Genomic DNA, 20,680 nt, shown 5'->3' on the forward strand with positions numbered 1-20,680 from the left:
TTGCCCCAAAGACTAAACCTAGGGGGTCAAGTTTTCAGTCCCCAACTGTCTCTTCTGTGACCTACAAGCTTTGCTACAAAAAATGTAAAAAAATGTATACTTCATAGATACTATACACAGTAATTTCATAGTTTGATTATTCCAGAGGTTATGCAAATGCTCAATCTAAAAGAATATTCCACAGATATGCAGGTGTAGCTTACCTGAGACTGAGGTTATTCTGCAGTGCAAACTGGATACCATTGACAATCTCAGGAGCATCAGGAACCAGCGCTAACAACGTCACCCCAATAAAGTACTGAAAGGAGAAACAGGGACTTTATAACGCTAGTTCATCTGTGGGTATCTTATATCCATTATCTTTGAAAACTGGGTATTTAGGGATATCAAGTCAACAGATGGTTGATTTTAAATTGCAAGATTTAAAAAAAATCTTATTCGGATTCGGATATCTTTAAAATATTGCAATTTTAAACCACAGTCAGTCAACTTGGTATCGTGTTTTAAATACAACGGACATCATGTTACCCCACGGTTAAAGGTGAACTAGCAGAACATAATTTTTTGTTTGTCTGCATCAACATTAGCTGTCCTCAAATACTTTGGTAGAACGAATACTTGGACTACATCAATCAATACTTGATTCATCCCTATAATACAAGCATAGATTGTGCTATGGTCTAACCTGTGACACCCCAGAGCCAGTTAGAATGGGCTGCATGTTCTCTGTGACCAGGTCAGCACACAGGGACATCAGTACCGTGCCTACCAGGAGGATGGTCACCCCCTTCAGACGGGACCAGTGTGCAATGGTGCTGTGGCTGTTATTATGATCTGGAAATCATGAAAACTGAAGTAAGGACTAAGAAAACAAGTCATGCACACTCTGCAAAAACATGACAAGTACAGTCTGTGATTTGTTTGGCATAACCCGTAAACCGCGTTAAGGTATACCAATAAAGCAGTTTTGTACATGACATGAGCTACATGTATGGCAGACTGTAAGATTTGATCCACTCACACCAGATTCTTTCAGATAAGTCTCTCCTCAAACATGGTACGTCTGACTTTACGTTGCATCCAACAGGACATCCCTATCATAAGCTACGTTTTTTCGAGTCAAAGTGCCTTTCACAAGGGTACAACATTGTAACCTGTCAGAAATTCAAACAATGAACCATGGGGCAATCTGGATCCACAAGAATTTGATCCCGTCAAGCATGGATGGTTACGGGTAGGATTTATATTTAGGAGGGGATATTAAGTTGTCAATTCTGTGTATGGGTGTTGAAGAATGGGCAAAATGAAGTACATGTATTCCAAAGTACACTCAAGAAATGTTGGGGTCACCAACAAGTGTGCTTGGCAGTCCAAGCTTGCCATAGCAAGTACATGTATTAGCTGATACATGTACAAATCAATATTGATGATGATTGCTTTACTTTCACTTTAGAACTTGAAAAATCTCTATTCCTGCTGAAGAAAGTCAGAACCTTGGTTGGGAGCTGTGTTGTTGTCCTCAGTCTTCTCCACATCGTAGATGTGTGAGTGGGTTTTCAGTGTGAACAACAGTCCAGAGATGTAGGCCAGTGGCAGCAGCACTGCACAGGTGTAAATCAATGGCCTGAAATAGTGGAGAAAAGGACAAAATAATGGTTACCATTTTGAACCATAATGATTGTAATGGCCAACTGAAGAGAGTATTTACCTTGCATTTAGTAGGTCATGAGTTTGATCCCTGGTCGAGCCAAACCAAAGATTTTAAAATGGTACATACATGCTTCTCCATGTAACATGATATCCAAGGGACATACCTAACAGAAGCTAAGTACTCATTTTCACCTGAGTAAAGTGAGGAAATTCATGTTAAGTGCCATTCCCAAGGGCATGACATCAAAGAATATCATAGGACTAGAACCCAGGACCTCAGAGCTTTCAGCAACCCTACCGTTACGCTACTTGATGTCAGGTGTGTTGTTTGTTAGGTACAATGTACTTGCATCTTTGTTCTGGATACAAGATACATTGTGTTAAAACTTAAGTGATATGAAATGAAATTCAATAAACTTACTTGATGTGTTCATTGAACAAAGTACCCTCTTGGTCAAACTGAAAAAAAGAGACAATAGCATAATTAAGATTAACAAACGGGTCTGCTAAACAAAACACACTTACTGAATCTGATGCATACACACATACAACTTACTGAATCTGATGCATACACACATACAACTTACTGAATCTGATGCATACACACATACACAAATGCAGGTCTGCTTATAATTACACAGGGGGCGCTACTGGTCAGTAGGGTCCTGCAGTTATAGCACCATAAGGCCCCACTGACTTGATTATACGTGTCTGGATGGTATCCATGAGCATAGATTTTTTCTACATCCAAAAAAAGCAAGATTGTGACCATACCATAAATCGTAAAACATGCTGAAAGATATCATAAGCACAAATATAGCAGATATACACAGTGAAATACAAAAATATCGGAAAATGGATGCTCAGTACTGATGTCATAGAATGCAAAAAATGTTTTGGTTCACGTAATGTGTTTGCCATGTGTATTGGTACAAGTACAATGTACAATGTACGTTTACGTTGAAAAATGCACTTTAAGCCATGTAATAGCAAAGTCTTCCAAAGAAGAAACAAGACAATTAAATAATTTAATGCCTAGTATAACATATTCTGTGTATCTTTCTGATGCATCTTATCATTGTACACTGTATAAATAAAGTTATCTTGTATTTTGAGGATGAGATTTTGAAACTGATGGCGTCCATTTACCTGCATGTCGTACAACAGTGTAACTGCAAATTGTTGAAAAATTTGCACAGCTGCCACAAAAATTTGTCCAGTAACTCACCACTTCTTGGTGACAATCCGAGCACATGAAGGATCCACTGGGCCCTGTCACTGTCAGCTGGGAGTCGTTGATGTTTGACCAACTTGTGACATTGTTGCAACTCTGCAGGAAACAGAACAGATGTCAGAAGTTCATGAAAATACAAATTAAGGTGATGACAACAATTGACACTCATAATACACAGAACTGGATTGCAATACCAAAATACAAACTTACCGAACACACAATACTGCCGTAGAACTTAGAGAAAATGGTAGGGGCAAAGGCACCTGGGGAAAAAGTCACAGGAAACTGTCAATTAAAGACAACTTGCAAATAACACCATGTATACTCTACCGCATTTTCTCTATTAAGGTGCACATCTCCAGTTCTGGGCAAGTAAATGGACAAATCATTGGACTGAAATGCAAAATTGGAAAACTCAAAATCAAGTATGCACCCCTTTCCACGATTATAAATACATGTTGCACCAGACAATTCAAATTCATTCTCTTTTACTGTTAATTTCGCATAAATCAAGGACTTCTTTACACTGTCCTTGCTGAATTTAAAAAAATGCTCTTTGTCCCTGATGTACTTACTTACTTTCTCGATACATGTTCTCATGTGTCAGTTCATACATGTGTATAATGCTAGTTCACCTTTATCTTAGGTAACCTATATCCATTGTCTTTAAAACAGTGTACATGTGCATTTAGGGATATCAAATCAGAAGGTGTTTTCAAACTGCAATATTTTGAAAATACATATGTATTACAAATAAATATCAATTTGAAACCACCGCACGTCGACCTAAAATCCCTAAATGCCATTTTTAAACACTGGTTTAGGGTAACCTATGGATAAAGGAGAACTATTGTTTTTCACCTACCTGCCACTGATACAAACAACAGAGTTGAGCTGACCCCGGCTGACCTCAGGTTGAAGTACTGTTCATGGTGTTTCAGTCCACCAATGATCATGCACAAACCCTGCAACACATCCAAACACATCAGCCAAGCCCATCACCTGTCACATGGTACATTGTAAAAAAGAAAAGGCCTGTAACACTGTAAATGCCTTCACGGTAATTGAATTTTGCAGTAGGGAGAAAATGGCATGTTCGCTGTAGTTTCAAGTTTGTGGTAACCCTATAAAATTAGTCACATACTCTACAGAATTATTTACTGCTTATAAGTTTGGAGTGAAGCAGGAACCACAAAAACTATAGAGTCTGACATAACATTTTTTCTCGATGTCACAAGTGGAAATGATCGACTTACTGGGATGAACAGCATCGTAGCAAGGAGTGTTCCTGAAACAAGATGGTCAAACAAATCTAGATTTGATAGATACTCCTCATCATTTCTTTCTCAATAAATTCAATTAAGATTTATTACGCTAAGGAATTAGAAAACTCATGTAAAAATGAAACTGTATCAACACCACAGTCATCAAAGTCTATCATAACTAAGCTAGAGTGTAACACATAAAGTACTGTTAAGACAGCTTCACACAATGCTTGTAGCTAGATGTGCAAAGATTTGGTGCAATAGGTTGTTCAGTGAAATACAATCAGCTGTTTACATGCTGCATGCCTGTGAACCTGGTGTCCTGAAGGGCGGTTATACTGGCTAGCATCACATAGATACAGATACAGATTCAGTGTAATATCAACACCTGTCAGAGCGGATTTGACCAGTTCAGAGTAGCAGTTGTTGACATGTTCTGCACCCTTCACTAGGGCAGTGATGTACAGCGTCAACTCCACAACAGAGCCAAAAGTGGCGTTCAGGACCGCACCAACAGCAAAGTTACTCTGGGCTGCAATACTGGAGACAAGATAAGAAATGTTTGATTTGATTTATTAAAATTGCAAACGGTACAATTATACACATGAATACATACATGTCTATTGATACATTGGGTGAAACATTAACTATAACATTTGTTATGATCTGCATGTAATCTGCCAGATAAAAAAAGCAGGTAAAGGTAGAGGTAGTCCTATAGCCTTTATAAGGCAGCAAAATTTGTGCTTTACAATTTACAATTATTTGTTACAAGAACCTTGAAAACAGGAGTTCTACTTTGTAACAGCAACAGTTACATTTTGGCACTTAGCTGCAAACTAAATTACACCATGGACATAAAATAACACAGCAATGTAAAAAGAAAGTACCATTACATGTAGCATGCATGTATTAAGTAGCATGCTTACCTGGCAATGGCCAGTCCGATGTAATAGGCCAATGGTATGATGGCTAGCAGGGAAAGCACAAATTTCTGGTGGGCAAAAATATTGAATATAATAATTACCATCCATATATACATGTAGATACATGTATGCATAAAGTACTAGACTAAGTATTATAAAGTAACAGATAGATTACGCTGAGGCAAGTAATAAAAAATTGAGCCTGTCTAACTTTCACTTTTAAAGATGTTAGAATCAATTGGATTTCTGATGAATTTTTCTATCCCGCTTATTGTTTGAATCATGCCCATGTTGTTAACTTTCATTGTTATATCTGTACAAAGATATATTTTCATCAATTTCATATCATGAAGTTCAGATTTTTGGACAGCTGGGTGAAATGTGCTTTTTCTGTCCCAACAAGCTGTCCCATAGTGAAGTAATGTAAAACATACTGCTGTTGGTGAGGTGAAGTGGTTTCCTTTGTCCCCATATCCTAAGATCAGAGCAAGCACCACAAACAGCAGCAGGTCTGGGCACAGTCAAGGCTTACAGCACACTGAATCTTGTAGCAGATGTTAACTACAACTAGTTTACTATGGTGACGGTACAGTAACCATAGTTGCAAATGTGCATCAATAACAGTGCTTCAAAATCAACAGGCAGTGGTCACCAAAATTTGGCTCGGGACAACCAAAAGTGTGCTTTGGAAAAATTTTGGACCATTGAAAATTTTATATCTAACGTACATGGCCAATGCAATCCTGAACTTGTAAGTGAATCTCTTCTAGGGGCAACATTGGGCAGAGTTAGTAAATGTCATGCCATAACGTTAATAGCCTTATTTTGAGAAAGAAAAGTTTTTTAAGTTTGGACAATTCAAATGATAACAGCTGACATTCAAACCCCAACCTTTAGGCAAGGTTGTTAATCACATGATAATATTTGTCTCTGGACCAATGGAGTATACTGTGCAAGTATGTACTAGTATGAGTTGCTTACAATTTGACACCACACTGTATACATAAGAACTTCTTTGTTGTACAGAAAGGATACTGACAAGAACAATGTTCATGCCATCCACAGTGTACTTGTAGTAGTAAACGTTGACTGCCTGGTAGGTGCAGACTATCACCTCACTGGGCTGCTGGGCTGCACTCTGTTGTCATCGAGAGACAAAACAATCTTTCATACAATTCTTCATAACAAACGTATCATAACTTTCTGTATGTATTTGTCAAGATTACAACTACAAAGCACAGACAAATTACAAATTACAAAATACATGTACATTGGTAGTTTGGGCAGCACTATACGTCCCAGTGAAACATGACGATTTTGCTGGCCCCCAAGCAGTATTGCAGTTCTGCAGCATTAGCGGAATCTACCCCTTTTGTGTGGTATAGTTCATGGATGGCCAGGCAGCCATGACCCCTTATGGAAGGGAGATAGCTGGGATCGATTAAGGAAAGAAGAGAACTGGGCAGGATCACTAATATCTGCCATGGTTAGGCCTATGACATTAACAAATTCATATTCAAGAAATATTTCAAAAAGGTATAAGAGTTGTGATCTCTTGTTATGATATTTTTTCCCAATTCCTCACCATGCTGTCACTCTCTATCCGGATGGACCCTGGCGGCATGAGAAGCATCTTAATGGCATGGCCATTAACCTGTAATGGATGACATTAGCTGACATTATACAGGTCCATGTACTGTACTTATTACAAGTATAAAAATGAAGCAATGGTACCAAGGATACAACAAGAAGGTACAAATTATACTAACTTAACAAGTAACACACAAATTCCTACTTCAATTGGGAAAAAACACAATGGTATACTCAAGCAATTGAGATAGTAATTCTCCTCCTCACCTCACCTCACCGGTCCCATAGCCTCACTGGCCGTAGGGGCAGCACATCCATTAACCCAAAATAATTCTACCCAAAACTATTTAGCTAAATTACAAACTCTCAAGCAGTTTCTAACAACATGAATTTTGCAAAAAGGAACGTTGCTATGACTACCTTTGCCACAGGTATGAAGACCACCAGGATCCAGCACACAAAGTACACCAAGGCATGGATGACAAACAGCAGTGGTGCACCCAGGAGCAGCCAGATGTACGTCTCAGGCTTGTGCTACAACAGAGTCACATTCAGCTTTATTCCATTCAAAGAAGCAGAACATAATTGGGTCAAATGTTACAATCAAACATCATCTCAGACCTTACATCAAAACAATTGCAATTAATTACATTCAAAGTCCGCCCCACACTACACAGTACATAGGGCAGTGCCCATATCCATTTTAATAGCCATTGGGCCACATAACTTTGTGCAATCACTGCAGCAGGGCACCAGTCCATTGATATTTGTGTGTTCAACTATAATACTCTTTCCAATCCCCAGCCGGTACCTCTGCTGATATGAAGAATATACCATGTTGCTATATGGACCATGTAGCTCCACCACTATGAATAACAACTCACCCAGTATTCAGTGCTGGTGCCACAGCAGCCTTTTCTGCCATTCCTGCTCCTTGTACTGGACACCAGGGGTGTGGATTCACTGGACCCAAAACTCTCATAGCTGTTATGGAGCGAGCCATTGTGAAGTGACTGTTCCTCCCCACTGTCTCCTTCTCGGTCCTGAAGGTCATCAATATAAATAGTATCATAATAATTTGATAATTTCATATCTATCTACATTTCCAAGACATATCTACAATCACATACGTCTTAAGGTAGCTTACCTGGTATGCAATGCAGACAATCATACTGACAGGTCTTAATTTTCAAGCAACTGCAGCTAGGTATCACTGCAACAAATGCAGTACCAAATTTTAAGTACACGTATTTAGACTGTATCTACTAGGGGTGGGTACTGGTACGGTGTACCAGTACAAAACCGTTTTTCTTATTGTCCATAAAAACCAGACCTGAAAAAATTCGCTGGACCAGATGTTGGACCTATTAGAAAATAAACAGATTATATGATTAGGAATTCACACGTTTTGGGGCTTACTGGTCGAAGAAAATAACAAGAGCGAAGCAGAGTAGAGTTTATAGTTATTTCTACAAAGTTTTATAGTCAATCGTACAGAGGCAGTTAGTCTTGCAGGATTTAGAACGCCAGTGGGAGTCAAATACTCCATAAAACATACTTCTTTGTAGTGAAATGGACCCTTGTTTTGAGTATCATCCATTCACATGCCTTTACATACTGAATCAGGTCCAGGTCCAGGTTCAGGTCCGGACCTGGAACTTATCCTCTGGACCTGAACCGGACCTGGACCTACCGGTACCCACCCCTAGTATCTACCTTTTACATATGGCAATACTTGAACCCTTAAACTGCCAGAGTTTCAGTCCTATAAAATGGTATCAGTGCCAGGGTTGGCCGCTGACCTCCGAAAAGAGACCCCAGAACAAGGCTGAAGTCCATAACGCAAAGCTGCTACTTCGGGGGAATACGCTATCCTGGATATATCCGGGGGCAGCACACAGGGCATGCATATGTGTGCCAGATACATCTGGGCTTGGCAGTTTAAGGATTAATTTTGGGAACAAATTGTTAGCTCCAGTGTAAAATAGGACCAGTCAGTATTGTCCTGAGGAAGGTGACAGATGGTAATAAAACCTTGGCTGTGATTGTATATGTACTTTGTATGTCTTGGTAAGGTATAAAGAACCTTGTTATACATGTACAATAAAAGAAGAAATACAAAAGTATGATTGCAGTATGTTACAAAGTCATTCAACTCAGACATACAGTTAGGTACAGTCACAAATATGTTACTACAGTGAAACCTGTCTATAGGGGTCACTCAAGGGACTGACCAAATTTGGCCCCTATGGGCAGGTGGCCCCTATAGGCAGTATAGCCAAAAACGTACATTTCACCACAAGCAATAAGTGACATTTAGGCATTCAGCTTCCACTGAGATACTGAGTATTTATTGACAATATTATTAACTTAAGGTTATACAATTAAACTAAATATGAGTTTAAAACAAAGTTTAATCAAATACATTTGTATTACTACTACTGCTACAGCACTGTAGCTGTTCCCTTATTTATATTAGTCAAAATGTATCTCAATCATGACATCAACGATTAACAGAGAAGACATACACATGTACTATTACTTGACATTTAAACACTAATCTGCTCCGAAATCAGCCGCTATACTAGTTGACGGGAGGACTTGCCGTTCTCGGAACGCCGAATGACCAACGTCAATGCGTGTCCCTCGGGAGTCGAAGCCTTCGACATCGTATGTCTGAGTCAAAACGGACAGACATTTGCTTGGTTCTCTTGTCTTTTATACATTTAGAATTGTTTGAACACGAAGTCAGCGCCGCCATTTTTCTTTGTTCCTCGATGATCTTTTCTGAGCTTGGGTCACAGCGCGAGTCTTCGGCAACTTTGCCAATCGAATAGACAAATCATGTAAATTCCGCTAGTTGCCAGCAAAAATTAGACGTTCAATCACTACCGATCACAAGTTCATAGTCATTTCTAAGCATCAAAACGCCACAAAAACTTTCATTTGTTCACGAAGCTTGCGAAGGCTTGGCTTGACTTGTCTGCATACGCCATTATGCCGAGATGGTCACGTCGAAATAAAACTTTCTCTACGTAGGCTTATTTCTTTGACTAAAATCTAACTTAGTCTAGTTGTCACATAAATAACGTTGATTTAATTGATTTCAATCGTTTTTATACCATAATCACCGTATTTTGTGCTATACATCAGAATTCTTGTTGCGACATTTTACCTTGGCAAAAATGGAGTCGTCCACTGACCCCTATTGACCTTGTTTACTGCTGCTGCGGGCGCCATCTTGGAAAACTACGCGAATACGATTCCGATATTTTTGGCCCGCGGAATACGAAAATTAGACCAGCGTACATGCATTTCAAGAACCTAAAACATCAGATACATGAACGGACGGTCTACTTGTAAAATCTGTCCATATAGTCTTCCAGTCTGCACAGAAATGACGATGTAGAGAAGGGTAGAGTGCAAAGAGTCTGAGACGAGAAAAAAGCCAACAACACTTTGGTGGAAAAACTTCGCATAAAATCACATAATTTTGTATAATGTTTCTTTATTCAATGTTTCCTTCATAAATCGTCCAAGTTGAGCCTACATTTTGCTGATGCAGTGCAAAATTTGAAAAAAAAAAGTGAACCCCGCGTGGGTTTAGCGCGGCGTAACGCGGCCGGCCAGTCGCGCCGGTGACCGCTATCGGCAGTGTTGGCATAGCGGCCGGACCGAAAATCGTCTGGCCGCGACCGCATTCGACAGGTGACCGCTATAGACTATTTCTTAATGCTTAGGTCAATGGGAAAAATCCAAGGGACCGACAAAAAGTGACCGCAATGGCCAGGTGGCCCCTATACTCAGGTGACCCCTAAGGCAGGTTTCACTGTACTGTAATTAAAATGCTTTGTCATCAAAAATACAATATTGACAATCTCTCACCTTTTGAACAAACTTCCCGAAGGGCCAAAAAAAGTACTTTGCCAACTGGAAACAGTGTGAGGCTGTAAAAATGTAGAGAACGGTAACATTGCATAATATTTTGTGATCAGGAATCTCAACAACTCAAAATAAGCCCTTTTAAATGTATACATTTACACATATTCCAAAATACAACATTGAAGGCAACATATAGTAAATATCAAAATTTTTGCAAGGGTATCTTGTTCACAGTTTTCAGGGTGATTTATTCACCGAAAACTTACAGTTACTGCAAAAATGCTTTTACTGTCTTCTGCCCGTCTACCGCTTTGTTTCAATCCTGAAATTAAAACCACCACAAACACTCCATTTCTTCTTACCATGAAATCAAATCACCATGATCTTAAAGGCACTTACAGTATGTCAGGGGAGCAGAAAAAAAGTAAAAACAAATCTGATGTTACCAATAAAGCAATACATGAGCTTTACCGTATATTCTGCCAATGTATGTCAGCATCATGATTCCAGCCACCAGAAAATAAAAAGCAGCTATCCACCACCCAAACAACACACTGTACAGGATATTTCCCAGAGAAATAGTTGATCCTGCAAAACAAGAAAAAATGATTGAAATTGATTCTAATGAGACGTAAAAATGTCTTTTCACATTAGGCCACAACATTGGTATCCATTTATCAATATTTGTAACAATTAATGGCCAAAACATGTTCATGTATTCGCTCATTTTAGAACTGCAATGCATGATTTACAGTATGATTGAGAGCTTTTTTTTTAAAGAGGGCGAAAAATAATGTGCACCCTGATGTCATCGATTATTCAAACCAACATGGCCTTACAACAATGCTAGGCCTTATACGATTTGTCCTAAACTGGTTAGCTGTACGAATCCTGTGAAATGGCAAAGACTTCCAACTTGGCACAAGCCAAATACAATGGACACACCTTTGATGAGTTTGACTGTCCTTGGTTCAGAGTAGAGCTCCTTCACAACATCAGACCTGACCTCCATTGGCCTTGCTGTCACATGGCTCTTCCACTTCTTGAAGCCAAACTGTGAAAAAGGCAAAAATTGGAAAACAGGTGTTCATTGGGATTTTATAAAGCCAGCTACGGTCTGTTCTCGATTGATACACATATCACAATCAAAATACACCCCCACATTTGGGGCAAGTCTTAGACAAGTCCTTGAGACCTGAAATGTAAAATGGAAAAACACAAATAGCATGCAACCCTTCTCCACCAATCTTGAAAAGGGTAATGTCAAATCTATAAATCAAATGTTTTCTTCTCTTTTCCCCAGATAAATCTGCATGATTTTCTTGACTCTATTTCGTACTTGCTTGACTCTATATACTAGTATATACTAGTCCGGTGACCTACCCTATAGTTATTTGCTATCTTGAGTGCTTCAATCTCGTTTTCTGCCCAGCTCGGTGGCTTGTTGACTGCCACAAACCCCTCTGGTGTGCTGAAGGGGAACATGGTCCAGGGCTGGTCACTGTGTGTCCGGCGGTGGGACCTCGCTCGCAGGTGTGGTGACTGAGGTCCTGCCGGCGCGCTCTGTCCCATTGCAGGGGGCGCTGCTAAAAAAAAGCAACAGCGGCCCAATATAATGCACTGCTGTATATCTAACAGCAGACCAGTATAATGTACTGCTGTATTATCTAACAGTGGCCCAGAATAATGCACTGCTGTATATCTAACTGCATATAAGTACTACCCAAGTCTAATCGAGTCGATTAAAGTACTGGAGGTGTTGCACTAGGGATCTCTGAAATAATTTTTTTTTTTTCAAAGAGCTGGATAAATGTAATGTGGCTGATAAATGGGCACGAAGCTAATAGTTTTACTATGATTAGACCTTTCAGCATAAGAGTCATAGTGCTGACTGTCAGAAAATGAAAACTTTAAATTATACTTCTAGCATATGAGCTATGAACTGCCATAATCAAGTTTGATGAATCTTGTCAAGGTGATGACTCCATATTGTTCATGCAGTGTTTATAAAACCTGATGATTTGTTGTTGACTAGGGGTGGGTACTGGTACAGAAAATTCAGGTCCGGTTCAGGTCCAGAGGATAAGGTCCAGGTCCGGACCTGAACCTGGACCTGATTCAGTATACGTGCGAACTTGTGAATGGATAATACTCAAAACAATGGTTCATTTCGCTACAAAGAAATCTGTTTTGTGGAGTATTCGACTCCCATTGACGTTTTGAGATTCTACAAGGGTAATTGCCTTTGTATGATTGACTGTAAAACTTGGTAGAAATGACTATAGACTCTGCTCTACTTCGTTGTTGTTATTCTCCTAGGCCGGTAAGCCCGAAAACGTGTGAATGCCTGATCAGATAATCTGTTCATTCTCCATAGGTCCAACATCCGGTCCACCGATTTTTTTCAGGTCCGTTTTTTCTGGGCCGGCCAATAAGAAAAACGGTTTTGTTGACTAAACAGAATAGCAGATGTGTTGTGGTATCAAATTTCACCATCACTTTCTGACGGAATCACAAGGTTGTAACATTACAGTAGCAACAAAGATGTCTTAAATTCACGTGAATTCAGATAACTTATTCACTAGTTGAACCTGTCACCATTAATCATATGTCAGTATTTCATCAATGATGTGTGCTGAATCAAATGCATCTCTTAACTTAAAGCCTTAAGTGGGTATCTCACAGGACTGTGCCAAATCAAGCAAGGCATTCTCATAGTCGGTGTAAACCGGCTGAAACCAGCACACAGTCCAGTGAGATACATGCTTATTAAGAGTCTACCAGTAATACTAATAGACCACAAGGTCTCCTATTTCTACCTATCAAGTTTCAGTGCTGTGTTACAGGCATTTCAATGTATAGTGCAAAATTGTTGCATCAGGTCATCTTCCTAAACAGGGATCTAAAGGACATTTAACATGCAATTTGCATTTTTTTCAATTGTATTTGCATGTGAAAATATGCCGAATGTAGAATTTTGCATGTGTAAAAAAGAATCAGATTCTTGTGAGCAATGCAAAAGTCTGAGACATGCTCTGACACACTGCATCCCAAGGCTTGCGTTTCCTGAATAATCATACGAGCACCTTTGTTTTTCGTCGCCTCAAAATATCCTGAAACAAATTGATTCCTTTCCCTGCAGCTGTAGCTGGAGTATTTGGAACACACAATTCCTCATAGATTTGAGTTTGGGATGTAAGATTGATATTAGCTGTAGAAGAAGTTAAATGTTTAACATTAAACACTTATACTAGTATGCTGTAATGGTAACGTTAACGTTACAGTATGAGAGTTTTTGTGTCTAACGTTACTATATATTCTTGCACGTTAAGCTTCAAACTGCATGCAAAATGCTTACCAACATGCAAAAAAAAGAATTTAGAGCAATGGTCTACCAGTGTGCGGTAGTATACACACATGTATACTCAGGGGTGCCTTAAGCATTTGCACGAACCCTATGAAATTCGTACGAATATTATGTGATACGCACGAATCACTATGTGAAAACGCACGAATCTTATGAAATTTGCACGGATCACTATGTGAAAATGCACGATCTTATGAAATTCGCACAAATGACTATGTAATACACACAAACCTTATGACATTTGCATGAACCTTATGCAAAATTGCCCAACCACTGCCTGGGTCACATGACAGACAGAGCGGGATTTTCAAGATGGCGGCTTCCATCTTTGCTTACTTCGGCGAGGAAAAATATGATGTAAGACGCCGAAATGAAGCAAAACAGTAGCTTACAGGCTATCAAATACATCTTCGTGGTGGAATATGTCCATTTCATGCCTTGAAATATAATATGATATGAATATAAATATGCCTTCTCCCGGCCGCCGTTTTTCATAAGGTTCGTGCACGAACCTTATGTGATTCTTGCGAATTTCATAAGATTCATACGTTTTCGCATAGTGATTCGCGTGTATCACATAATATTCATATGAATTTCATAGGGTTCGTGCGAAATGCTTAGGCACCCCTGATACTGACACATGATATCATTGTAGTAACAACTGTACGACAAGTCTCCACACTAGTTTGTTAGTTTGGCAAACTATGGTGTTTGTTTTGCTAACATCGTTTAAACATTGATTGCCTAGCAAAATTAACCTCATTGCAATGCTAAAAGAGGAAGTTGTAGAGTTATGTTGCAACAACATACCTTCGTCTTGTTCCTCCACTCCTATGCTGGTGGAACCTGCAGGCTGAACCTGTTCCAGGCTTACAGACGTCTGAAGACCAACATCCGCCATTTTTAGAAAGTTCTCCGTCTGAGACTTTCTTCACTCTATCAGCGGCCTGTTCAGGGGAGGGGGGCGGTGGGTCGAGGGCCCAGTTGTGAAACGGGATGACGAATGTCTAAGAAAAAGATCAGACCATATGAAGAGATCAACAACAGGACAATTTCAATATCGTCAGGCGAAAGTCTCGTGATCTGTCAGACTTGGGCCCGACCAAGAAAGTCAACATAAAACCAAATAAATTGATAAAACATAGCAGCCCTTCACCGCTTACATTCACAACAGGGGACTAATCTATGTACTAAATCTGATCTACTGCTTCTATGCTTAGAGAAAATAACCTCATTACCTTCTTTGAATACACGAAAAAACAACAAAACTGAAAACATTTCAATTGACGAGATCAAGAGAAAGCTCACTTACTTCAGCTCCGCAAATCCGGAAGTAGCTGGTAACTCAAGCCCGTTCCCAGGGCAGTACAGGCCAATTAGAATCCTAGATGCTGATTGGACAGTACTTGTGTGCCTGGGTACGAGCTCCACCATTCTGCTGAGGCATGCAAGCTGCCGTCTCCTAGCGGTCAAGTCCAGACTTTTTGTAATGAATACGGTAAAACTTGACCTCCCCTATTGTCGTTGTTGTTTTTCCATTGTTGTCCTCGTTCGTCACCTCACGTCATAGAAAACCAGAGCCATGTGGCACCTTTTTGGATGATTTGTGTTTTGGTGCTTGAGCATGCACATGTGTTTCTTCTAGTCACCCTGCAACCAAACTGTCGCTTAGATTTTTGACATGTCCTGCCACATGCCAATGTACGTCTGGTAATAATGCACTGTAATATGTGGGAAATGAGGAAGACTTCTGTTTGCTGGTTCATATTTTGAGAGACAGAAGTTTCACATCTTGTGTCAATTTACCATCATAACTGTTTGGGAGTTTAGGGGTTGTACAGTAGTGAATGTGGGGAAGGACACCTGAGGGGGAAAGTCCAGTAATTATATCTTTGCTAGATTTCTTCTTCTCCAAATGAATCAGGTTTGTGACCTGGACCAGACTGTCACCATGGTTACTGTCAAAGTAGCAGACACCCAATGGTGTTAAATTACAATATGTAGCAAGTGGCAGGACAGCTGGATGTGCTGGACCATACAATGTTATATCAAGGAGCTGGTTTGTTAAATGAATTGAAATGTGTTTGAGTAAGAATGAACAGAGAAGTAGTTTGTTAGGCTAGATTATTTGAAGGTAGTCTAAACATCATGTATTTGCTTGCAAATTTGATCTTCTACTTGTCTTCATTTTTGTTCCAATCATCTGATTTGTTAGAATGTAGTTCAATAGTAACTCCATATATAGGGTGTTGTACAATGTCTGGAACAGCAACTATCCATGGTTGTTTTACTTCATCTGGGAAACTGTATTTTATCGGGTTCGCTTAAAAGGCTGGGCTGTCTACCAGGCCAGGCTACCTGGCCTGTCTACCTGGCCTGGCTATCACGTCAGGCTACTCAGATCCCCCCATTCATAGCCCCATCATATGGCACTCAGCCAAAATAGCTGATTGACAGGCATAGTAATTGCTGATCTCCAACCCTGCTAGTGCCAGTGACCCAAGGTTGCCCTGTCCACCACTGGCTGGGCCCTTTGGGAATGTGTCTGGGAGGCCTTGCTTGCAGCATGTCAGGAACACAAGTACCAGCACTGTGTTTGTGTATGTTTGTGGGTGTGTAAATGTGTGTGTGTGTGTGTAAGAATGGGCTTGCCAGCAACAGAAATTTGTTTCTTTATTGAATATCTATCTTCTAGAACAGAAACTATCTCAGCTTGTGCAACAAGAAGGGAGAGCATAAATCACTTGCTCACTGTAAAGCTAAACTTGTATTGACCAAGGGGGGTACTGTATAATTACATGTACCTCCTTGTTCTCTATGCTAGTATGCCATGTTGACATATACAATCTTAGTAGTCACATAGCATTTTTGAGGCTGTGGATTGTTATCCACTGTACAATTTTTGTGTCCAGGACAGAGCCCAATCCTCTCCTTCCACTGACAATAATCTCTCCAACCCCCTTGTACAAGTTGGAGTGGGGAAAGTACTGTTAACAGATTTTGTGACATGTCAAAGGATTTGAACCCAGGACCTCTGTTTTCTAGGTCTAACACCCTAAAGCATTTACTGAACACAGTACTGGTACAGTGCTTGAATGTGTTCCTGACAGCTGCAAAGAAGGCCTCCCAGACACTCCCCCCCCCCCCCCCCCAAGGGTCCAGCCAGTGGACACTGGCAGGGTTGAAAATTAGCAATTACTATGCCTGTCAATCAGCTATTTTGGCTGAGTGCCACATGATGGGGGTATGAATGGGGGGATCTGAGTAGCCTGACCTGATAGACAGGCCAGGTAGACAGGCCAGGTAGCCTGGCCTGGTAGACAGCCCAGCCTTTTGAGCGAACCCTATTTTATCGGCCAATTAACACTTGTTAGTTGTGGGAAGGAGGTTCACCACTAACAAAGGCACTGTTTTTGTACAGGTATATTTATTGTTACAGTATTACTTTATTATTGTGTTTGGGTGTATTCACACATATAACATTAACTCAAGATCCTTTGGATGGATTTGTATTGATTTTGTTATGTGGGTAGTTGTTGATGTTCCAAAGAAACAATAACCCCAACGGTGCTGTAATACACCAAAATTAATGATTCTACTACTACCAGTGAGTACTAACAGTCTTGTCATGTACTGCAGTATTACCAACTGCCGCCCCTCCCTGAAAGTAGTGTCAGGGCTCGAAATACCACCTGCATATGCAGGCATATGCAGGTTAATAGTGCATGTAAAATTCTGGTGTCTACCTGCACCTAACCTGCACTGGTCCATGTACTGGGTTTTATACATAATTTGTCCTATGATGTAGGTGTATAAGATGGATTGTTATTACTAATATTAGCTCCATTGACTGTTACCACCTATAAAGTATAAAAGAAAAAATAGCAATGATTACTTAACAATTTCAGTATGATCCATACTTCCTAAACTCAGAGTGGTGCAGGTAAAATTTGTCTGGTGCAGGTAATTTTTAACGTTACCTGCACCAGTGCAGGTATGCAGCAAAAAGTATTTCGAGCCCTGAGTGTGGTACAGTCTATGTATCAGTCCCTAATGAATGACACCTTTAATAGGGGAGGAAGGTAGCAGGGATTGAGGGAAGATAGCATGGAAGAAGGAAGAAGGGAACGAAAGGATCAATAACATCTGTGATAAATAGGGCTATAGCTTTAAGAAATTCATAAAAACTAAATATTTCACTGAGGTATAAGCTCTTGATTTCTTACGTTGATTGTTGTTTTTATTTTGCAAGAACTTAAATTACTAGTATGATGATATATATTAGCCTGGGTACCATCCGAATTCAGATGGTACCCAGGCTAGATATATATCTCCAATGTTAGACAATCATAGTATGTAATTTGCTACTGAAGGGATATTTTGTATCATCCTCTCTCCGGACACACTACTACATTCAATAATCATCTTCCTTGCTCCTACCAGGTCAGTTCTGGCTAGAGGTGTTGAATGTTATATACACCTTTCTCACGCGGCGGCCATGATAGATCTAAAACGAGTTCAATGTGGCAAACAAAAGGCTGTCCATCATAATTAGCAGTTCGACCAATGGTAGCCTGCCAATTAGGAAATCGACCAATAAGTGAATGGCTGCAAATTCGTTAAAAATTTGCATTATTATGTTGTTATTTTGCATCTCTTAAGGGACTATGGGGTCAGTCTACACTACTCTAAATTGCTACATCTTTTGGTGCATAACACTTCTTGTAATATTTATTATTCTATCTTATATCATGAAAATTTGTGTGGTTTGGGGAAAAACTAAATGGGACCTGATTTTAGAAATAAGTTTTGTCTGTTTGCCTCATTGACCTCTTCTTCGATCTATCATGGCCGCCGCGTGAGAAAGGTGTATAGTATCTGGGGAAAATTCATACTTGGCCTACTGTAGGCAATGAATGATTTATACATACATATTTGGAGTACATGACATAAAACAAACAGATTTTGTGGAATGTTGTCTTTTGATTGATAAATTGATCAATTGATTAATGATCATAAAAAAGGCTCAATCTATTAAGCGTATCTAACCCTAGAAGTATCAGCAGTATCAGGGTTAGATACTTCAAACCAGCCACACAAGTGATAACTTTCTTTGACTGACCCTATATACATGTGACATTTCTGATGACAGTGTACAGTGTACAATTGTTCAGCTGTACCATAATTTTGTAATAGATAGTGTTCATCTCATTGTGAAGTGGTGTGGGAGAAAGATCATCTCTGAGTGACTCATCCCTTGTGCCATGCTGCCTCCACAGAAGCCTGTGGAAGGATCTGCACTAAATATAGCCTGGGTACTGAAATAGCCTGGTGTCCCATTTGCCGTATTAGCAAGCCGGTGATCAGACTGCTGGAATACCAGGAGGGAGCTGAGTATTCCCCTGTTAGTACATTCAAGGCCTGCGCACCTCCATACATAACGGTTTGTGTCACATATTTTCTGTTCTTTCCTGGGGGGTTCTCTTCTGTGCGACGTTTAGATGTTTATATAGTGTGGAAGTTCGGCAGGCTTTACCCACTGCTGCTAAACTGTGGAGCTGTGTCTCAAATTCGTCAGCGCCATGAGTGCATGGCATCCGGAGCCTGGCCTAGCTGCCAAGTGTTACATGGAACCACATCACGTACATATACATTGTACACAGGGTGTTGTCAAACCGCTCAATTAACAGGTTTAGTTTGCCTATGTAAATTACCATCTGTCATGTGGTTAGTGATGACCATTAGGTGTAAAACTTAATGGTCTAATACCATCATTGGAACCTAGGGGATGACGTATAGTCAGGAGTTAGCACTAAGTGCAGTGTTGGCCAGCATCCAATGTCTACTGGTACCACATTGTGTAACAGTAACTCAATGGTGTGATACAAGTTGAGAGCTTATATCAACTGGTACGAGGTTGTATGGCAGTAAACTGAATGGTGTAATACAAATTTATTGCTTAGGCCCACTTGGTGCTACATTGTATAACAGTAAGCCGAATGGTGTTCATTTTTTTCATTAGATTCAGTGATACATGCATGATTGTATAATGCATTGTACTATTTCCCTTTTCTGCCAGATATTGGGAAATATACTCTTAGAAGTTTGCATCAGAGATATCACATTTTGAGTATACTTAGTTTTTTATTCCTTGCTCTGTGTTTGTGGCTAAACTCTAAGGAGGCTTGCATACCCCTTTTCCATAAAGCATTGGTAGCCTATTTTGATTTCTGGCCCATTGGTAAAGCCGTCTCTTTCACATAATTTGTAGAGAGGTGACCGACTTTTGCATCTTCCTTGATTTTAGCATAATAAGTAGGGGGTTCTGCTCATTTTCTAATCCGTGAGTAATTGGTCCAAAATCTGATCCACTGATTTTTTTCAGGTCTGTTTTTTGTGGACCAGTCCAACATGAAAAAAAAACGTTTTTTACCACCCCTAGTCAGGACCCCCAATAGGCCAATACAGACCCAATGTAAAGAACAAATGCTAAGTGTCAGAAACCATGTCAAGAGATGATACGATTCTATTGTAGTATCGGGCTTTCTATTTTGTCATTTTTTTTGCTGTGTCCGGCCTAACACAGGACACAGCAAAAAAAATAACAAAATAGAAAGCCGGATAAAAACGACTAAAAAAACGTTAAAAAACAGCCGAGCCTAATCTCTGCTTGGAGAGTATGCTCCATGTCCAGAGGATCAGGTCCTGGTCCAGACTCTGGAAGGAATCTGTTTGGTAGAGTGTCCTATCTTCATGTAAACAACTA

The 20,680-nt window shown here is 39.9% G+C and overlaps 2 protein-coding genes across 18 annotated transcripts in view; one reads left to right on the top strand and one right to left on the bottom strand.

Moving 5' to 3' along the window:
* LOC118411217 (low affinity vacuolar monovalent cation/H(+) antiporter-like) overlaps nt 1–15,362 on the bottom strand; it is a 20,269-nt gene extending 4,907 nt beyond the window's left edge. The window contains exons 1-21 of one of the 3 annotated variants that reach the window (XM_035813312.1): nt 15,227–15,362; nt 14,725–14,921; nt 11,931–12,130; nt 11,493–11,601; nt 11,019–11,135; nt 10,551–10,612; nt 7,550–7,708; nt 7,086–7,199; nt 6,661–6,729; nt 6,111–6,213; nt 5,510–5,586; nt 5,079–5,143; nt 4,538–4,689; nt 4,141–4,172; nt 3,750–3,849; nt 3,095–3,147; nt 2,879–2,980; nt 2,072–2,109; nt 1,494–1,624; nt 686–834; nt 204–298 (exon numbers count right to left, since the gene is read on the bottom strand). In XM_035813312.1, coding sequence (XP_035669205.1) covers nt 204–298; nt 686–834; nt 1,494–1,624; nt 2,072–2,109; nt 2,879–2,980; nt 3,095–3,147; nt 3,750–3,849; nt 4,141–4,172; nt 4,538–4,689; nt 5,079–5,143; nt 5,510–5,586; nt 6,111–6,213; nt 6,661–6,729; nt 7,086–7,199; nt 7,550–7,708; nt 10,551–10,612; nt 11,019–11,135; nt 11,493–11,601; nt 11,931–12,130; nt 14,725–14,815 — 2,018 coding nt within the window. In that variant the 5' untranslated portion in view covers nt 14,816–14,921; nt 15,227–15,362. Of the gene's footprint in view, nt 1–203; nt 299–685; nt 835–1,493; nt 1,625–2,071; nt 2,110–2,878; nt 2,981–3,094; nt 3,148–3,749; nt 3,850–4,140; nt 4,173–4,537; nt 4,690–5,078; nt 5,144–5,509; nt 5,587–6,110; nt 6,214–6,660; nt 6,730–7,085; nt 7,200–7,549; nt 7,709–10,550; nt 10,613–11,018; nt 11,136–11,492; nt 11,602–11,930; nt 12,134–14,724; nt 14,922–15,152 lie in introns of all 3 variants that reach the window. The other 2 variants (XM_035813310.1, XM_035813311.1) reach the window with 2 other exon arrangements.
* Nucleotides 15,363–15,396: 34 nt separating this feature from the next.
* LOC118411218 (palladin-like) overlaps nt 15,397–20,680 on the top strand; it is a 31,807-nt gene continuing 26,523 nt past the window's right edge. For 6 of the 15 annotated variants that reach the window (XM_035813313.1, XM_035813330.1, XM_035813331.1 and 3 more), the window contains exon 1: nt 19,203–19,357. The gene's annotated coding sequence lies outside the window, so the exon portion shown is untranslated. Of the gene's footprint in view, nt 15,413–19,202; nt 19,358–20,680 lie in introns of those variants that run through there. The other 9 variants (XM_035813315.1, XM_035813321.1, XM_035813317.1 and 6 more) reach the window with 5 other exon arrangements.

This window comes from Branchiostoma floridae, chromosome 3 (assembly GCF_000003815.2).
Source record: "Branchiostoma floridae strain S238N-H82 chromosome 3, Bfl_VNyyK, whole genome shotgun sequence".
Taxonomy (NCBI): Eukaryota; Metazoa; Chordata; class Leptocardii; order Amphioxiformes; family Branchiostomatidae; genus Branchiostoma; species Branchiostoma floridae.